This window comes from Bubalus kerabau, chromosome 20, assembly GCF_029407905.1.
Source record: "Bubalus kerabau isolate K-KA32 ecotype Philippines breed swamp buffalo chromosome 20, PCC_UOA_SB_1v2, whole genome shotgun sequence".
NCBI classification, from domain to species: domain Eukaryota; kingdom Metazoa; phylum Chordata; class Mammalia; order Artiodactyla; family Bovidae; genus Bubalus; species Bubalus kerabau.
In genome coordinates, this window is record NC_073643.1 from 54,183,159 (window position 1) to 54,204,778 (window position 21,620).

General features: G+C 38.3%; 1 protein-coding gene across 1 annotated transcript in view; it reads left to right on the forward strand.

Moving 5' to 3' along the window:
• The window catches only part of SETD2 (SET domain containing 2, histone lysine methyltransferase), an 83,111-nt gene that overhangs the window by 20,400 nt on the left and 41,091 nt on the right, over nucleotides 1-21,620 (forward strand). Inside the window, exons 2-7 of the mRNA XM_055558479.1 lie at nucleotides 3,207-3,222; nucleotides 4,878-9,238; nucleotides 12,071-12,202; nucleotides 13,713-13,841; nucleotides 16,654-16,777; nucleotides 21,166-21,243. Of these exons, the coding sequence (XP_055414454.1) occupies nucleotides 3,207-3,222; nucleotides 4,878-9,238; nucleotides 12,071-12,202; nucleotides 13,713-13,841; nucleotides 16,654-16,777; nucleotides 21,166-21,243 (4,840 nt within the window). The remainder of the gene's footprint in view (nucleotides 1-3,206; nucleotides 3,223-4,877; nucleotides 9,239-12,070; nucleotides 12,203-13,712; nucleotides 13,842-16,653; nucleotides 16,778-21,165; nucleotides 21,244-21,620) is intronic.

The following is a 21,620-nucleotide window of genomic DNA, read 5'->3' on the forward strand; positions in this document are numbered from 1 at the left end:
ATGGGGAAACAGTGTCAGACTTTATTTTTTTGGGCTCCAAAATCACTGCAGATGGTGACTGCAGCCATGAAATTAAAAGACGCTTACTCCTTGGAAGGAAAGTTATGACCAACCTAGATGGCATATTCAAAAGCAGAGACATTACTTTGCCAACAAAGTTTCGTCTAGTCAAGGCTATGGTTTTTCCAGTGGTCATGTATGGATGTGAGAGTTGGACTGTGAAGAAGGCTGAGCGCCGAAGAATTGATGCTTTTGAACTGTGGTGTTGGAGAAGACTCTTGAGAGTCCCTTGGACTGCAAGAAGATCCAACCAGTCCATTCTGAAGGAGATCAGCCCTGGGATTTCTTTGGAGGGAATGATGCTGAAGCTGAAACTCCAGTACTTTGGCCCCCTCATGCGAAGAGCTGACTCATTGGAAAAGACTCTGATGCTGGGAGGGATTGGGGGCAGGAGGAGAAGGGGACGACAGAGGATGAGATGGCCGGATGGCATCACTGAGTCGATGGACTTGAGTCTGAGTGAACTCCGGGAGTTTGTGATGGACAGGGAGGCCTGGCGTGCTGTGATTCATGGGGTCGCAAAGAGTCGGACACGACTGAGCTACTGAACTGAACTGAATTTTATACTCTATTTATTATAGAGTCGAGTTCAATGCCTACCTGAATACAAATTTAGAAAGATTTCAGGTAATGTTTTTCTAGCTGAGGCTCTAGGATCCCCAAGAGTCCATTAGTCTCTTTAAAAAAAAAAATTCTTAAAGGATGAAGTATTCTGTTGAGGATATTTAATATTTTTTCACATTTTATTATCTTATGTTTAAAAATAATTAAATTTTTGAAATAATTTCAGGCTTATAGAATGATTTCAAAAGGAATAGGGATTTCTTATATACCATTCATCTGGATCCCCCAAATATATATAGCACAGGGAACTCTGCAGAGTGTCATGTGCCAGCCTGGATGGGAGGGGGCTTTAGGGGAGAGTGGATATGTGTATATGTGTGGCTGAGTCCCTTCACTGTTCACCTGAAACTGCCACACATTGTTAATTGGCTATACCCGGATACATAATGTTTTCGGTGTTTAAAAAAAGAAAAGCAAAAAAAAAAAAAATCTACTGCACTGAATGGAAAAGTAATACAGATTCACATGTAATAGCAAAGAAAAAAATATAAAGAGGCCCATGTGTCACTCAGATATGAGAAACACCAGCTTTAAGTATTTGAGGAATATTTGAGCTTTAATAAGAAAGCATTAAAGATTAGGAAGGAGTCACTCTTTAAATCCTTTACTTATTAAAATCAAGATAAAATGCTGTATCTGATGTATGGTTCAGGAAATTCAATAAACTGAAATCCTGGATTGAGACATTCTAGGGCCTCACTTTTATAACCTTATATCTAGGATAAGAATTGTGTCTGATCTTAGGTTAAGTTCTTATCCATATTTTTCTTAAATGTTTCTGATGACAAGGAAACTAAAGTACGCAGTACAGAGGCACATTCCAGTTGCAGCTACCTCATATTTTGTTTTCATAAAGCAGTAAGAAAGACTAACAACTCAGTACCTAATCAGTGGCAAAGGAGCTGAAAAAAGCACTTCCCAGAAAAAAGAAAAAAATGCCAATGACCTATAGATATCTGTTAGGCTGGTAGAACTACAACTGGAGCTATATCTTAAGTACGTTGATGTGTAATTATATCCAGGGCTTTCAGCCCAGAAAAGGTAGAGAGGTATAATTTCCATTTGTGTATGTCTTTTCTCCTTTAAAAGCAATGTGTATGCCCATATAAGCACACACTTTTTGAAAGGATATGCAAAAGATAACAATAGTCGCCTCTAGGTAGATCTAATTTTAGTTGTATATCTTTTTGTAAATTTTATGTTTTTCCCTGTGTACATGTATTTTTCAAATAAAGGAAACTAATATGTTCTAACTTAAAATGAGGTAAAATCTGTCATTCTGTACTTTTGTTGGTCACAGGTCCAACTTTTGGAATTGTGCAAAAATAAGGCTATTTTATCTTCTAAGTTTTCTGATACTTTGAGATGCATTGCTATGGTCCTGTAACTTGTCTTTTTCCAGAGTAAATAAAATTATATCCTTTTAAGTATAACCATTTCCTGTGTAACATGGTATCTGAAATACATTTCCTTACTATCTGACTTGTTTATATTTATGAATCTTGTTGATATGGCCAAATCTCTCTCATTATACACGTCCTCCCTTTGGAAACTTCCTGTGTTTCCTGAGAAGTTGGTTAATTGGTCGATTTGAATAATCATGTCATTCTTTGGTTCTTTGAGCTTGCTCTGACAAAAACTGTTAATTAAATCTTTTTCCACGTGTGTCCTGTGACCTAACAGAGATTTGTCTTTGTGTTGACATGGATAGTCAAAATTCTTTAAATACAGTTCTTCAGTAAGCTGCAGATCTGCATACTGTACATTTTTGACAGAAAATTGGCTGCATATTCCTCTGGTTTTTCTTCTGTAGTAGATTTTCCAAAGAAGAAACAAGGCATTCTAGCATGATCTCATGCTGGAGAGTTAAATGCATGTTTTTGCATTATGTTTTTATGTTTTATGGCGAGGGCACAGGAGACTCAGTACTACCTGTGACTTCTTACCCCTATTCTATCAACTTTCCTTCAAACTTTCCTATTCTTTGCTCTTGACATTATATTATTTACCAAAGCAAGTGTTCTTCTATTAAAAACATTTGTGGCTGATTCCTACTATTAATTATGTCCTAACAATTTCATTACTGTCTTTAAAAAGATCTTTTAAAAACAATTCTTTGCATTCCTATCCTTCCACTGAACTAAGTTGCTTATCTTCCTCTTTGCTGTTATACTTGTGCATACTTCTATCCTTGTGTTTATTTGCTCCATTATGTTGGAGTTACTTTTAGAACAGTTATATTTTATGTTTACAGAGAACCATAAGAGCTGCTTGAGGGGAAGGACTCTGCTTTAATCACCTTTTCTCTCCATCACCTAGCACAGTGCATAACACTATCTTCATTGAATATTTGCTATGCTAAATGTAACTAAGGCTATGAAGGGACAGATAACCCATATAGAATATACCTGGAGGTTGTATGTATCCTAAGCTTTAATAAAAAACTTACATTTCATTCCATTTTAAGTATTTATGATTTGTTTTTTATTCTTTTGCATGCTTTCTTGGCTGGATGACAATAGAGAAGAAGAAAATGAGGTAAGTGTAATTTAATTAGGTATTCAGTGATTATGAGATTGAAAACATTCAAAATTTAGCTATCATTTTGAATATGAAATGAAGTAATAGTTTTTGCTTAATTTTGTTTTTGGATCTGTAATAATTCATTCCTGTGAGGATGTTGTATATTTCATGAAAATGGTTTTTAAACTTTCAAGCTTCAAGACCTTTTGTCAAGGTAAAGGAAGCTGGCAACTTAAGACAGTTAATTTTTACTGTTTTTATGCACTGAGTTTCCGTGTAAGATTTAATTTGAACAGTGAATTCTCTTTCTTAAGAAATATTTGAAGACCACTGCTCTGTGATAATGCATGTAAAAATGTTTACTTTCCCACCTGAATGGTTACTGTATAATTTTTGAAAACTGATTTCAGATTTTTACCACGTTGAAGTAGAAAACTGTTCTCTTAAATAGCCAGAGTTGATTAAAGAACATCAATTAGAAAAATGTAGAGGGCAAGTGTACTATCTTTAATTTAGACTTGAGTTTGTTGCTGTAGACTTTTCTGATGTTTTGTCTACAACCGAGGTTAAGCCTTTAACTTCTGAAGCCCACCAGTTCCTTTGGTGGTTTGGCAAATAATGAAGGGTAGAGTCTTCTTAGATATATACTTTGTAGTTGTTGCTTATAGTAGGATAATACGATAAGTCTGCTTGGCCTGGGTATGTATGGGGTCCAGCAGATGTAGTGGTTATGTGCCAGGACAGTGATTTCCAGGAAGGCAGAAAGGCCTGGTTCTCATTTGGTTTGGTTACCTCATCTGTAAAATGAGTGAGGTGGGAAACTGCTCTGTACCAGCGGTTCCCCACATCTAGGAAGTCCCTCAGAATTGCCTGAGATGCTTGTTTTCAGAAAACAAAACAAACTTCTTTTTCACTTTAGAGCTATTGAATTGATATTTCCTGGAGTTTTGTCACAGATCTATATTTTCTACCAAGTACCCAAGCGACTCTTTTTTTTTCAATCTATTTATTTGTGTGGCTGCACTGGGTCTTACTGCAGCACATAGGATATTTAGTAGAAGCATGTGAGCTCTTAGTTGTGGCATGCGGGATCTAGTTTCCCGATCAGGGATGGAACCTGGGCCACCTGCACTAAGAGTGTGGAGCCCTAGCCACTGGACCACCAGGGAAGTCCCCTCAAGTAGTCCCTTCAAGTGATGATTCTGTATGATGCCAGAAGACCACTAGTTGTAATGACTTAAGATGTTTCTTACAGGATAGGGACAAGAACAAAGTATTTTCATGATGGAGATGTTAGCTATTGCTGTCTATCCACATGTCCTCTTATAGTGTATGTTGAAATACACATTAGATTATTTTTAAAATTCTGCTTGGAAAATAGTTCTAAAACTGTAAAATCCTTTAAGAGACAATAAGAGTAGAAAAATATGGATAATTGTTGAAACTGGGGATGGGTACTTAGAGGTTTATTTAACTATTTTACCTATGGGTATGTTTAAAATTTTCCATAATAAAGAGGATTTTTTTCAATGCTTTTATAGCTTAATGAAATTCATGCTGTTTTTGTCATTAAAAAGGACTTTTCATTTCTCTGACATTGTAAACTGTGATGCTAGCCATTTAAATGTAACTTTATTGTAGTAGTAACTGCTCTTTTTGTTCATTCATAGGCAAAGATTGAAAATGTGCCGAAAACAGGTTTCATCAAAGGACCAATATTCAAAGGTGTTGCTTCTAGTCGGTTTTTGCCCAAAGGCACCAAGACAAAAGTTAATTTGGAGGAACAGGGACGACAGAAGGTGTCATTCAGCTTCAGCCTTACAAAGAAAACTTTGCAGAACAGGTTTCTGACTGCACTTGGCAATGAAAAGCAAAATGATACTCCAAATTCCCCAGTTGTACCTCTTCAAGTAGACTCGACCCCTAAAGTTAAGACGGACATTGGAGATACATTATCTACTACAGAAGAATCTTCGCCACCGAAATCAAGGGTAGAATTGGGCAAAATCCATTTTAAGAAACATCTGCTTCATGTAACATCCAGGCCACTGCTGACTGCCACCACAGCAGTGGCATCTCCATCTCCTCCCATGGCACCATTACCAGCAGTCAGAGCAGAATCAACAACTGTAGACTCGCCACCCTCATCTCCACCTCCACCACCTCCACCTCCCCAAGCCACAACACCCTCATCACCAGCACCAGTAACAGAGCCAGTGGCCTTGCCACACACACCAGTTACAGTTCTGATGACAGCACCCGTAGATGTAGCTGCTAGAGCCTTGAAGGAGCCACCAGTAACAATTGTACCAGAATCATCAGAAGTGGACACTAAACAGGACCCTGTATCTAATAGTTCAGAAGAACACATAACTCACAGTTTGAATGAGCAAGCAGATATCCCTTCACAAAAAGAAGATTCCCATATTGGGAAGGAAGAAGAAACTCCAGATAGTTCTAAAAGTAGTCTGGGCTGTAAAAAAACAGGTTCTAAGAAGAAATCCTCACAATCTGAAGGCACCTTTCTTGGTTCAGAATCTGATGAAGATTCTGTACGGACTTCCTCAAGTCAAAGATCGCATGATTTAAAATTTTCAGCAAACATTGACAGAGAAAGAGATTCAAAGAAGAGCTTAGCAACTTTAAAAAGTGAGGATTTAGGGAAATCTTCACGATCTAAAACAGAGAGAGATGATAAATATTTTAGCTACTCAAAACTTGAAAGAGATACTCGGTATATATCTTCTCGCTGTAGAGAGAGAGAACGAAGGAGGAGCAGATCTCGGTCTAGATCTGACAGAGGCTCTAGAACTAGTTTATCTTATTCTCGGTCAGAACGATCCCATTATTATGACTCTGATCGTCGCTACCATAGGAGTTCCCCCTATCGAGAAAGGACTCGCTATTCTCGGGCATATACAGATAGCAGGGCGAGAGAGAGTTCTGACTCAGAAGATGAGTATAAGAAGACATACTCAAGGCGCACCTCATCTCATTCTTCCTCTTACAGAGACCTAAGGACATCATCATCCTATTCTAAGTCTGACCGAGACTGTAAAACTGAGTCCTCTTACTTAGAGATTGAGAAAAGAGGAAAGTATTCTTCCAAATTAGAAAGAGAATCCAAAAGGACTTCAGAAAATGAAGCAATGAAAAGATGTTGTTCTCCCCTCAATGAACTCGGATTCCGACGGGGGTCATCATATTCCAAGCATGATAACAATGCTTCCCGTTACAAATCTGCCCCTTCAAAACCTGTATCCAAGTCTGATAAATTTAAAAATTCTTTCTGTTGTACAGAATTGAATGAGGAAACCAAACAGTCTCATTCTTTTAGTTTACAGACTCCTTGTTCAAAAGGTAGTGAATTAAGAGTGATTAGTAAAATTCCTGAGAGAGAGAAGACTCGGTCTCCATCTCCATCAAATCGATTAAATGATTCACCTACTTTTAAAAAGCTAGATGGATCACCTGTTTTTAAGTCTGAATTTATAGGACATGATAGCCATGATAGTATTAAGGAAGTAGACTCTTTATGTAAAGTGAAGAATGATCAGTTAAGAAGTTATTGTCCCACAGAATTAAATATAAATGGGTCTCCAGGGGCAGAATCTGATTTGGCAGCATTTTGCACTTCTAAACATGACACTGTTTTGATGTCTTCTGATGATAGTGTGACTGGATCAGAGGTATCCCCCTTGGTCAAAACATGCATGCTTTCATCAAATGGATTTCAGAATATTAATAGATGTAAAGAAAAAGACTTGGATGATACTTGCATGAAGCATAGTAAGTCAGAAAGCCCATTTAGAGAAACAGAACCTCTGGTGACACCACACCAAGATCAACTCATATCTTTGCCAGTTATGACTATAGATTATTCCAAAACAGTTGTTAAAGAACCAGTTGAGGTGAGAGTTTCTTACTGTAAAACCAAAGATTCAGATATATACTGTACTTCAAATGACAACCACCCTTCTTCATGTCATTCCGGAGCTGAAAATATTGAGCCTTTAGTCACGAAGATGTCTTCAAATAGCTTTATGAATGTGCATTTGAAATCAAAAACAGTTATATGTGATAATGGAAATCTAACTGATCAGCACTCAAAATTTGCATGTGGAGAATATAAGCAGAGTGTTGGTAGTACTAGTTCAGCTTCTGTTAATCATTTTGATGATTTATATCAAACTCCAGGGAGCTCATGTATTGCTTCATCTCTTCAGAGTCTTCCCCCAGGAATAAAAGTGAACAGTTTAACTCTCTTGCAGTGTGGAGAGAAGATATCTCCAGTTTTGGATGCTGTGCCGAAGAGTAAAAACTCAGAGTTTTTAAAGCATGCAGAGAAAGAAACAGTAATAGAAGTAGGTAGTGACCTTCCTGATTCAGGAAGGGGATTTGCTTCATGGGATAACAGGCATAATAATGGACTGTCTGAGAAATGTGTGCAGGAGGCTCACGAAGAAGGGAATTCTTTATTGCCTGATAGAAGAGGAAGACCAGAGATCTCTTTAGATGAAGAACGTGGAAGAGGACATGCACATACTTCTGATGACTCAGAAGTTGTGTTTTCTTCTTGTGATTTGAATTTAACTATGGAGGACAGTGATGGTATAACATATACCTTAAAATGTGACAGCAGTGGTCATGCCTCAGAGATTGTATCTACTCTCCATGAAGAGTATTCTGGTTCTTCTGAAAGTTCAAGTGATGAAAGTGATTCAGAGGATACAGATTCTGATGATAGCAGTATTCCAAGAAACCGTCTTCAGTCTGTTGTGGTTGTGCCAAAGAATTCTACTTTGACCATGGAAGAAACTAGTCCTTGTTCTTCTCGGAGCAGTCAGAGTTACAGACACTATTCTGATCACTGGGAAGATGAGAGATTGGAGCCAAGGAGACATTCATATGAGGAAAAATTTGAGAGTATAACAAGTAAAGCCTGTCCTCAAACTGAGAAGTTCTTCTTTCATAAAGCAGCAGAGAAAAATTCCGAAATTTCTTTTATACAGCCCAGCCGAAAACAGATAGATAATCACCTGCCTGAAATTGCTCATCCGCAGAGTGATGGGGTTGATAGTACAAGTCATCCAGACATAAAATCCGACCCTCTAGGTCATTCAAATTCTGAGGAAACAGTGAAAGCTAAAATAGTTTCTCAGCAGCAAGAAGAGCTACCAGTTTATTCTTCTGATGATTTTGAAGATGTCTCAAATAAGTCTCGGCAACAGACTGCTTTTCCTAACAGGCCAGATAGTCGACTGGGAAAAACAGACTCAAGTTATTCTTCTTGTGAGATCTCCCGAGTGGATGGCTTCCTTTCATCAGAGGAGCTCAGAAACCTAGGGTGGGACTTGTCTCAACAAGAAAAGCCTACCACCACGTATCAGCAACCTGACAGCAGCTATGGAGCCTGTGGTGGACACAAGTATCAGCAAAGTGCAGAACAGTATAGCGGGGCACGCAATTACTGGCAAGGCAATGGCTACTGGGATCCAAGATCAGCAAGTAGACCGCCAGGAGCTGGGGTTGTGTATGATCGAATTCAAGGGCAGGTACCAGATTCCTTAACAGATGACCGAGAAGAGGAGGAGAATTGGGATCAACGTGGAGGATCTCACTTTTCAAGTCAGTCCAGTAAATTTTTTCTGTCCCTTCAGAAGGACAAGGGTTCAGTGCAAGCACCTGAAATAAGCAGCAATTCCATTAAGGACTCTTTGGCTGTGAGTGAGAAGAAAGATCTTCTGAAAAACTTAGACAGAAATGATATGAAAGATAGAGGGCCTCTTAAAAAAAGAAGACAGGAATTGGAGAGTGATTCTGAAAGTGATGGTGAGCTTCAGGACAGAAAGAAAGTTCGAATGGAGATAGATCAGGGAGAGACAACAGTGCCTCTCGGCTCAGCGCTGGTTGGGCCTTCCTGTGTCATGGAGGACTTCAGGGACCCCCAGCGGTGGAAGGAATATGCCAAGCAAGGGAAGATGCCTTGTTACTTTGATCTGATTGAAGAAAATGTTTATTTAACAGAAAGGTAAGCCAAATTAATACTTGTCTGAGAAGTTTTAACCTCTTTTTGTAGGAAAAAACTTAGCTTTCAGAAGTTAATATATGAGCTCAATTTTATGAAATATGTTGTGTGATAAAATGTAAATTAAAAAATCTAAAAAGTATATTTGTCTATTTAGATTTGGTGGTGTTAGAGTCCCTCCCTCAATTTTTTTTTCCTCTCAGGGAGGGGATATCTGCTTTTTTTTTTTCCTCCCTTTACCTCTTTGGTTCTAGAAGTACATTAAAACCAAAGTATATAGAGCAGCCCAGTTTTTCTTAAATTTCTTTTTACATGTGAACCTGGAATAGAAAGTGGAACAAAGCTCCAGCAAAATAGTCTGATCTTAGAGAAGAAAAAAGTTAGGTTGGATTTTTTTTTTTTCTTCATTGTGAAGATTTTTGAAAAATATCTTTAGGTACTTTACAAACTAGAACTAGATTGAAACACAGTGTTCTTTTGTCATATTTTTAAATCTGATGCTAATAGATTAAACTTGGCAATAAGATGAGTTTTTAGGAAATAAATGGTAAAATCCCTCACATGAAATAAGGTATAATGAGAATAGGCTAATGAAAACATAATTCTCTAGAGCAGAGCTTCTTGGTCAACTTTCTTTCACCTCTTTCTGATAGTCTTAATTTTCTCAATGTAAATATATGTTGAATATGTGTTTAAAAAGTTTATAGTCTCCTAATCACCTACCTCCTTTTGGAAATTTCTCCTCTAGTTGAGAATCAACTTAGCCATCATCCCTTTAAGCATTCAGAATTTTTTAAAATGAAGACATTTTCCACTGTGGAAAAGGTAAAAGACTTCATCTTAACGTTAGACCCATCAGAAGTTTTTCCTATTTAAAAAAAAAACACTTTTTTTTTTTGAAGGATAAAAAGAGCCTCTTATAGTAACATTCATTTGTATCTAGTTGTAAATTAGGTTTAACTTCAAAATATTGACTATTTTAAGTAGTACTCCTTAGGTATTTTGTGAGTAGAGTCATGCAACTTACATGATCTTTGTACAGGAATAGAAATAAAATTAACCCAACTCTCTGGATTTTATTTAGCAGTGAGTTTCAGATACATATAAGACTATACACAATAAATTTGGTTGGTGAGAGGCATTTGAGGGCCTTCTAGAGGGGGAGGCATTTATATATATACACAACATTTGAAATCCTGGAGAGGGGCATGGCAACCCACTCCAGTATTCTTGCCTGGAGAATCCCTTGGACAGAGGAGTCTGGCAGGCCACAGTCCATAGGGTTGCAAAGAGTTGGACACAACTGAAGCGACTTAGTACATATGCAACATTTTAAAGTGCTTGACATATGCTGGGCATTTGTAGAACCCACTGAGAAAACAAGTTACTGTCAAGTATGAGCATTCTTATGTCTAGTGAAAATAGGCTTACATGAAAGAAATCTGGGCTCGTTAGTCCTCATCTGGCCTTTTGGAGCAATGCAAAATAAAACTACTGCTTTTATATATAGCTTTTAAGTACTTGCAAGAAGGTATTTTGTTTATCTTTGGTCATCTTTCTTCAGGCAAAGCATATTCTTATGTGTATTAATGAGTTATGTCTTAAATTGATCCAGATGAATCATTCTTATTATTGCAACTTGGTGAAAAATGAAAACTCTCATGACCCTGGTTAGGTACTTTCTAAAACTGGGACTGTAGAAGAACTAATGTTGAAGGTGAAAGCAGATTAGTTAGGAGATTAAGACAGTCGCCTAGAGCAGCAGCTGTGCTCTTCACTTGTCTGTTAGTTGAAGAGTAAATCATAGTTCCCTGATCTTAAGAAAGGGAACTTAGTCATCTGTCCTTGAATTTTTTTTAAACAGGATTTGCACAAAAATGATGTTGCTGAAGGAGTCTCTAAAGGGTTTGATTGAGGTAGATTCTTGATTAAAAACTGTTTTTGTTTTTTTAGTTTGTTTGTTTTGTTTTTTAGCAGCCCCTTATCTTCCTCAGCCTAGTATCTCAACTATTATTTGTATAACCATGAGGACTGATTGTTTGTTTTTTTTTGACCACATGGCAGCATACAGGATCTTAGTTTCCCTACCAGGGATCGAACCTGTATCCCCTTGCAGTGGAAGCATGAAGTCTTAACCACTGGACCACAAAGGAGTCCATAAGGACTGATTCTTAAACTTAACTTTAATTAATCAGCTGTGTTATTACCTGATACTCATGAGTTTTCCAATTTTCCTCTGGAGCCAAATATGAGTACTAACTTGAAACTGCTCAGAATTTGAGGCTTAGATGACAAGGACTAGGAAAGAAGACGGAGAAGGCAATGGCACCCCACTCCAGTACTCTTGCCTGGAAAATCCCGTGGACGGAGGAGCCTGGTGGGCTCTAGTCCATGGGGTCGCTAAGAGTCGGACACGACTGAGCGACTTCACTTTCACTGCATTGGAGAAGGAAATGGCAACCCACTCCAGTATTCTTGCCTGGAGAATCCCAGGGACAGAGAAGCCTAGTGGGCTGCTGTCTATGGGGTCGCACAGAGTCAGACACGACTGAAGCGACTTAGCAGCAGCAGCAGGAAAGAAGGCGATAGACTTGAGCTTATCCCATCTTCCCATTTGCCAAGGCTGAGGTTGCCTCTCATCTATTTTGTAACACAGTTCTTTGTGTTTTCAGTCTCATAAATGCTTAGTGGTTCGACATTTTTTCTTTTTAAATGATTGACTGAACCAGAATCATTAAAGGGAAAACAAATGAAATTTGGCATTTTTTGACTGTGTATATTGTATCATTGCTAGGACATTTATTTAACCAATTTTAATAAAATTTTACCTAATAGAAAGAAGAATAAATCCCATCGGGATATTAAGCGAATGCAATGTGAGTGTACACCTCTTTCTAAAGATGAAAGAGCTCAAGGTGAAATAGCATGTGGGGAAGATTGTCTTAATCGTCTTCTCATGATTGAATGGTAAGTAAATCAGAATGCTCTGCTTTTGCTCACTTATTCTATTAAATGTCTCTAAATATTGAGAAGAATTATTAAGAGTAAAATTTTGACTTTTCTCCTCCTACCTACTGTTGAGTATTTATGAGCCATGAAATCTCCCATGTGAAACTAGAGATGAAAACGCCAGTCTCCAGTTTATAAGGAGACAGATTTCCCTCACATTGTGCATTAGATTATGATACACACTGAAAGTGCTCTGTAAGGTAGCCCTAATGCTGATATAGCAATATTAATTTTTACCGAGTCTCCTTTTATCTCTTGTAAGGTTCATGTCCTGAGAAGTCAATGTTGGTATTTTTAAATTTTTACTATAAAATGAACTAAAATCCTAACATTTCAAAAGTGCTTAAAGTAAAATGTCTTGTTGCAAGCCTCAATCCCTCTATTTGTATAGTTTTTCCAGGTAAATTTTATGCCTGTAGCAGCAGAGGTAGACATTTCCTTTTTTGTGTGTAAAAATGAAATTCTTACTGTATGTACTGATGAAACTTTGTTCCCCCTCACTTGCCACACACGCTTTTAATATGTTTTGGAGACCTAGTCAGAGCTACATATTTTGACCTACCCAAATCTTCCCCTTGCCTATATTGTGTATTCTATTCATAGTTAACGTGTAATTATTAATCTTCTATTGATAGACATTTGGTTCAGTATTTTTCATGTAAATAGTAAATATCTTTACATTAAAAAATGTGATTTTTAAAAAACAATCAGAATGAAAATTGTATCATTTTTAACCATCAAAAGATTATTAAGGTGCTTTATAGTATAAGGGGGCTTCCCAGGTGGTGCTAGTGGTAAAGAATCCACCTGCCAGTGCTGGAGATGCAAGAGATGCAGGTTGCATCCCTGGGTCGGGAAAATCCTTGGAAGTAGGAAATGGCAACTCACTTGAGTATTCCTGCCTGGAAAATTCCATGGGCAGAGGAGCCCGTCAGCTTTGGACTATTAAGAATTCAGTAAATTTTTTATTTTATTCCAGAATCCATTATGGAAGAACCTTGCTTCTTCATGTAGTGCTTACTCTGAACAAGGATATGTTTAACGATGACTTTGGTTTTGCTTACATGTAGCTCAAGTAGTTAGCTACATTCAAAAGATGAAATTAGTGATGACTGGAGTTGAATATAAGAGAAGGTGCACCGATTGAGAATAAGTTAGCTCTGCATAGTCGTCAGAGTGCCGCAGGCTTCCATGCAGTCTGGAAATGTGTCTTAACACTGAGGGAGGGGTAGTGACTAGTTGAGAGACTGTATTTTGGATACCATGTGTTTAACTAACAGTGTAGGCACTCAGTTCTAAGGAGTCCCTTCATGATGGGAAGAATTATTGAGGAAGGGTCACTTGGAGGTTTACCACACATATGCTGATTATGCCATAAAGATACAGATATATTTACATAATTCTAGTGAATACGTTTTTGGTTCTTTTGCTGCTTTGAAGAATTAATTTTCTCGCTGTCTCTTTTCAGTTCTTCTCGGTGTCCAAATGGGGATTATTGTTCCAATAGACGGTTTCAGAGGAAACAGCATGCAGATGTGGAAGTCATCCTCACGGAAAAGAAAGGCTGGGGCTTAAGAGCTGCTAAAGACCTTCCTTCGTAAGTTAGGTTTAGGAAATTAAATAGAAATCTCTTCTCTATATATATGAGAGAGCAGTTTGTCCCTTGTGATGTTTGGAATAGGCAAGTCCTTCTTAGTCTGATAGTCACATTACCTTTAATTCCAGGTAATTACCAAGTATTTGTGTAGACCCCCAAAATCCCCATGAAATTCTGTAAAAAGGAGTTAGGACAGAATCTATAACAGTGAGTCTATGTAAGTTGGGATAAGAGTGGTGAAGAGTATCTAAGGATATTAGAATAGAGAATTAAAGCATACTTGATAAACAGTAAACATTTTTGAATGAATAAATGTTGCCTTCTGTCTAACTCATGTTACTTTTATATGTAATGTAATAAAACAGTTTATTTTCTACCATATTCAGTATTTCCTTTAGCCACTAATTTTTTCTACATAGTATATTTAAGTATTCTTATGAAAGTTGATTGTCTTTTTCTTTAAAGTTAAGTATATATAGATTACATGTGTTTATGATGGAAGAATTTTTAAAAATACATCAAAGGAATAAAGGAAGAAAATAAAACAGTTGCTGGCTTCTGGTGACTAAAGCACAGCTATTCTTTCAGAATCCTAAGCATATGGCTACACTTGAATGGGAATTGGAATGGGGTGAGGGGTTTTAATCTTTTTGTTGTGAGGATTCAAAGCAACCAGGTACTTTAGTTTTCTGACAGGAATCCTCATGTATCTTTTGAAAGGTTGGAATTGATATTCATATCACTCTGTCTTTTTAAGAACCAATCAGAAAAACATGTTTCATTTAAAAAAAAGTAAATAGTAGAAACGTCATATTTCTCTTTTCTACAAAGTATTATCACAATATCTGGGTTCATAACCATTTTTAAATTGTTTCTTTGAAACATATCTCACCGAATCATCTAAATATATTCCATATCCAAACTCGGTGGATCCATTATAATATTTTAAATAATAGACAAGCTTCTCGTCTATTATTAGACATCACACTCAGTATTTCCCAGGGCAGTCCAGTGCGTTTCTAAAGTCACTAACTCTGATCTAGATGCAGCTTTTATTCTACTGAAGCTAGCCAGGTTTTTCTTTTGGAGAATCTTTTTTTTTAAATGTATTTATTTTTTAAAGAAACTCCAGTTTGTACATAAACTTCTGTTATGGGCTAGTAATGGATACTATTGTCTTCTGGCAGAGTCTGCACTAACATAGCTTCAACTTAAATATAAATTCTTATTATATGCAACAGAGACTATTCGTTGGCTCAGAAATCCATTTCTTTTATGAAGAAGGAAATGGGAGAGGAGAAAGTCTGTGACTGGTTCACATAGCAGGTTAAAATTTCCTGAAGCTCTTGAGCTTTCCTCAGCTACTCACAAAGAACCCTGCTTTGGTAAAATATATTGGGACTTAATGTTGCCATGTTTCTGACACCTTCACTCATGTAACTTCCATATGCTGATGGTAATACCAGTTTTATAAACTTCTGATTCCAAGCTATTTAGATGTTCACTTTTAGAGTATTCCCACTTAACAAGGACATACTGTCAGATGTGCACAGTGTAAGTAGGTATTTGGAACAAAACTACTAGTTAGTGTTAAAATATGACAGACTCCACCAAAAAAACAAGCAAATCCCTACCAAACCCTCCAGTTTTAGGTTGTAGGAATGGAAGACAATGCTGTCCAGGTTGAACTAATGTTGTTGTTGTTGTGTGTTTAGTTGCTCGGTCATGTTCAATTTTTTTTGTGACCCTTTGGACTGTAGCCCACCAGGCTCCTCCATCCATGAGATTTTTCAGGCATGGACAGAGGATCCTAGCAGGCTAGAGTCCAAAGGCTGGCAAAAAGTCTGATACAACTGAACAATTCAGCATCAGCAGATGTTGGGCAGCTATCACCTTTGTCTAGTTACAGAAATTTCTGTCACCCCTAAAGGAAACTCCTTAACCCAATCAGCAGAATCTCCTTGTTGCTCCCTCTTCCCAACCTTTGGCAACCTCTAAATCTGCCATTTCTGTGGATTTAACTATTCTAAGTATTTGTTTCCGGCTTCTTAAAGAAAGTTTTAAGCATAGCATTTTTTTAGCATGGCCCCCCTCCCCGAAAAAAGAAATATACTGATTGCAAATACAAATGATTTGCATTTTTACATTTAAAAAGTCTCTTGGGTATTTGTTGCGGTTCAGTCGCTTAGTTGTGTCTGACTCTTTGCCCACCAGGCTTCTTTGTCATGGGATTTCCCAGGCAAGACTACTGGAATGTGTTGCCATTTCCTACTCCAGGGGATCTTCCTGGACCAGGGATGGAATCCATGTCTCCTGCATTAGCAGGTGGATTCTTTACCACTGAGCCACCAGGGAATGCCAGTGGTTAATGTTAGGGTATGTTCGTTTATTTTTTTGCTTTGTGTCTTGGGGGGATCTTAGTTCCCTGACCAGGGAATGAACCCCAGGCTATAGCAGTGAAAGACCAAGTCCTACACACTGGCCCAGGGAATTCCCAGGGCAAGTGTATTTTGCAAGGATTAGAGAAAACTTCCAGGTAGGTCATTTCTTGTCAGAACTTGGGAGTAAGGCATAGAGAAGTATTTGTTTACATGGAGGTAATACTTGAAATCATTGGTGAGAATGAGCTTTTATAAAGGGAGAGAGAAGAGACTGAGAATTAATACCTTCAATAGAGAAGAAACAGATGAGTAACTACTAAAGAACAATCAAGAGTAGAAGCTAACTGAAAGAAGCCAAGAAGAGAGCTTAATCATGACTATTGATAAATGTTAGAGAAAACTAACAGACTTCTTTTTCTCTTTTTGGCCAGGAACACCTTTGTCCTGGAATATTGTGGAGAGGTACTTGATCATAAAGAGTTTAAAGCCCGGGTAAAGGAGTATGCACGAAACAAAAACATCCACTACTATTTCATGGCCCTGAAGAATGATGAGGTAAGTGGCATGAATATGTTTGTTTTGAAGCAGATCTGGAAATTGTTGAGTTTGAAAGGGGTCATTGGTATGGACTATAATATCAATATAATATTGCCACTGAAATATAAGTGGCAAAAATAAGGAGCTGAACAATGTGTATAGTTTTTTTCTATTTGCTTAAAAAAAGGATGAGGGAGAAATATTTGCATGTATATGTAAATGTAAACATGCATGTTTCATACTACAATTCTTAAAAATCATTGTCTCCTAAAGAGCTTTTGTTTATGTGGATTATATTTATCAATATATTAAAAGCTGAGAAGTTGAAAATATTTTTTTATTAAACCATTTAAAAGTGACAATAGTTCAGTTCAGTTCAGTCGCTCAGTTGTGTCCGACTCTTTGCGACCCCATGAATCGCAGCACGCCAGGCCTCCCTGTCCATCACCAACTCCCGGAGTTCACTCAGACTCAGTCCATCGAGTCAGTGATGCCATGCAGCCATCTCATCCTCTGTCGTCCCCTTCTCCTCCTGCCTCCAATCCCTCCCAGCATCAGAGTCTTTTCCAATGAGTCAATTCTTCACATGAGGTGGCCAAAGTACTGGAGTTTCAGCTTTAGCATCATTCCTTCCAAAGAAATCCCAGGGCTGATCTCCTTCAGAATGGACTGGTTGGATCTTCTTGCAGTCCAAGGGACTCGCAAGAATCTTCTCCAACACCACAGTTCAAAAGCACCAATTCTTCGGCATTCAGCCTTCTTCACAGTCCAACTCTCACATCCATACATGACCACAGGAAAAACCATAGCCTTGACTAGACGAACCTTAGTTGGCAAAGTAATGTCTCTGCTTTTCCAAAATCACCATCTGCAGTGGTTTTGGAGCCCCAAAAAATAAAGTCTGACACTGTTTCCACTCTTTCCCCATCTATTTCTCATGAAGTGATGGGACCAGATGCCATGATCTTCGTTTTCTGAATGTTGAGCTTTAAGCCAACTTTTCACTCTCCTCTTTCACTCTCATCAAGAGGCTTTTTTTAGTTCCTCTTCACTTTCTGCCATAAGGGTGGTGTCATCTGCGTATCTCAGGTTATTGATATTTCTCCCGGCAATCTTGATTCCAGCTTGTGCTTCTTCCAGCCCAGTGTTTCTCATGATGTACTCTGCATATAAGTTAAATAAGCAGGGTGGCAATATACAGCCTTGACGTACTCCTTTTCCTATTTGGAACCAGTCTGTTGTTCCATGTCCAGTTCTAACTTTTGCTTCCTGACCTGCATATAGGTTTCTCAAGAGGCAGGTCAGGTGGTCTGGTATTCCCATCTCTTTAAGAATTTTCCACAGTTTATTGGGATCCACAAAGTCAAAGGCTTTGGCATAGTCAATAAAGTAGAAATAGATGTTTTTCTGGAACTCTCTTGCTTTTTCCATGATCTAGCGGATGTTGGCAATTTGATCTCTGGTTCCTCTGCGTTTTCTAAAACCAGCTGGAACATCTGGAAGTTCATGTATTGCTGAAGCCTGGCTGGGAGAATTTTGAGTATTACTTTACTAGCCTGTGAGATGCGTGCAATTGTGCGGTAGTTTGAGCATTCTTTGGCATTGCCTTTCTTTGGGATTGGAATGAACACTGACCTTTTCCTGTCCTGTGGCCACTGCTGAGTTTTCCAAGTTTGCTGGCATATTGAGTGCAGCACTTTCACAGCATCATCTTCCAGGATTTGAAATAGCTCAACTGGAATTCCATCACCTCCACTAGCTTTGTTCGTAGTGATGCTTTCTAAGGCCCACTTGACTTCACATTCCAGGATTTCTGACTATAGGTGAGTGATCACACCATCGTCATTATCTTGGTCATGAAGATCTTTTTTGTACAGTTCTTCTGTGTATTCTTGCCACCTCTTCTTAATATCTTCTGCTTCTGTTAGGTGCATACCATTTCTGTCCTTTATCGAGCCCATCTTTGCATGAAATGTTCCCTTGGTATCTCTAATTTTCTTGAAGAGATCTCTAGTCTTTCCCATTCTGTTGTTTTCCCCTGTTTCTTTGCACTGATCACTGAGGAAGGCTTTCTTATCTCTCCTTGCTATTCTTTGGAACTCTGCATTCAGATGCTTATATCTTTCCTTTTCTCCTTTGCTTTTCGCTTCTCTTCTTTTCACAGCTATTTGTAAGGCCTCCGCAGACAGCCATTTTGCTTTTTTGCATTTCTTTTCCATGGGGGTGGTCTTGATCCCTGTCTCCTGTACAATGTCACGAACCTCTCTCCATAGTTCATGAGGCACTCTATCTATCAGATCTAGTCCCTTAAATCTATTTCTCACTTCCACTGTATAATCATAAGGGATTTGATTTAGGTCATACCTGAATGGTCTAGTGGTTTTCCCTACTTTCTTCAATTTAAGTCTGAATTTGGCAATAAGGAGTTCATGATCTGAGCCACAGTCAGCTCCTGGTCTGGTTTTTGCTGACTGTGTAGAGCTTCTCCATCTTTGGCTGCAAAGAATATAATCAGTCTGATTTCGGTGTTGACCATCTGGTGACGTCCATGTGTAGAGTCTTTTCTTGTGTTGTTGGAAGAGGGTGTTTGCTATGACCAGTGCATTCTCTTGGCAAAACTCTATTAGCCTTTGCCCTGCTTCATTCTGTATTCCAAGGCCAAATTTGCCTGTTACTCCAGGTGTTTCTTGACTTCCTACTGTTGCATTCCAGTCCCCTAAATGAAAAGGACATCTTTTTTGGGTGTTAGTTATAAAAGGTCTTTTAGGTCTTCATAGAACTGTTCAACTTCAGCTTCTTCAGCGTTACTGGTTGGGGCAAAAACTGTGATACTGTGATATCTGGGGCAAAATTACTGTAATATTGAATGGTTTGGCTTGGAAACGAACAGAGATCATTCTTTGGTTTTGAGATTGCATCCAAGTACTGCATTTCGGACTCTTGTTGACCATGATGGCTACTCCATTTCTTCTAAGGGATTCCTGCCTGCAGTAGTAGATATAATGGTCATCTGAGTTAAATTCACCCAATCCAGTCCATTTTAGTTCGCTGATTGTTAGAATGTCGATGTTCACTCTGCCATCTCTTGTTTGACCACTTCCAATTTGCCTTGATTCATGGACCTGACATTCCATGTTCTTATGCAATATTGCTCTTTATAGCATCGGACCTTGCTTGTATCACCAGTCACATCCACACCTGGGTATTGTTTTTGCTTTGGCTCCATCCCTTCTTTCTTTCTGGAGTTATTTCTCCACTGATCTCCAGTAGCATATTGGGCACCTACTGACCTGGAGAGTTCCTGTTTCAGTATCCTATCATTTTGCCTTTTCACACTGTTCATGGGATTCTCAAGGCAAGAATACTGAAGTGGTTTGCCATTCCCTTCTCCAGTAGACCACATTCTGTCAGACCTCTCCACCCTGACCCACCCGTCTTGGGTGGCCCCATGGGCATGGCTTAATTTCATCGAGTTAGACAAGGTTGTGGTCCTAGTGTGATTAGATTGACTAGTTTTCTGTGAGTATGGTTTCAGTGTGTCTGCTGTCTGATGCCCTCTTGCAACACCTACCGTCTTGGGTTTCTCTTACCTTGGACGTGGGGTATCTCTTCACGGCTGCTCCAGCAAAGCACAGCCGCTGCTCCTTATCTTGCATGAGGGATATCTCCTCACCGTTTCCTCTCCTGACTTTGAACGTGGAATAGCTCCTCTAGGCCCTCCTGCTCCCGTGCAGCCACCGCTCCTTGGACGTGGGGTTGCTCCTCCTGGCCACCGCCCCTGGCCTAGGACGTATTAATAAGTGACAATAAGCCCATTATATATTGACACAAATATGCTTTTATGAAAATTGTTTTCCAAAAAAGTTGTTTGTTAGTGAGGAAAACCATTTACAATTTCTTTAATGACTGACTTAATAAATTTAGCTAGATTCTCGTGTCTGCCTCTGTTCAGTCTGGAAATGCAAGTTGTAGGAACTTATCCTTGGATCTGCTGATTCTCACTGTTAGAGTGGACCCAGCAAGAGTTTTAACAAGCTCTCCAGTGGATTTAGATACATACCCAAACTTGAAAGCTACATACTGTGGTATTTCATGCATGCATTTTAAAATGAAGTTTTATACACGTGAAGTAAGTTTGCAGTATAATAGGATGTAAGAAATAGCTAAAAGAAAATGAGACATTGATCAATATGGAGATAATTTGACCCAGAGGTGAAATGTTGATAGCAGATCTCTTCAGAATTAAGAAGCTGGATATTTGACACTGTGATGTGTAAAGTTATGTGAGAGAGTTCTCTAAAGGAACAGGATATTAAGGGTGTTTAATTTGCCAGATGCTTTTCTTTTGCAAAATGCACATATATTTAAGGTCTCATTTTTAACTCTTAAATTATTCTTTTCCCTAGATAATCGATGCCACTCAGAAAGGAAATTGCTCCCGGTTCATGAATCACAGCTGTGAACCCAACTGTGAGACTCAAAAAGTAAGTTGAGGTAGATATGAGTTTGAAATATTTGTTCACAACTGCTGTTCTATTAATTTTAGATCTATATCAAAGATACCCATGGATATTATTTTTAATCATTTTTTCTTACTCTGTTCTTAAAATTTATTTTTGAATAAGTTTAGATTTATAGAATAATAAATAGTGAGGACTGAGTTCCTGTATGCTATCCTGCATTAGCTTCCCCAACTGTCTACTGAATGTAACCATAGTACAGTTACCCAATCCAGGAAATACTATTAACCATTAACTCTTTTAAAGACCTTGCTTAAATTTTGCCATCTGTCATTTTTCTGGTCTAGGATCCCATCCAGGAGCTCCAATTGCATTTAATTGTCACATCTCTTTGCCTATAA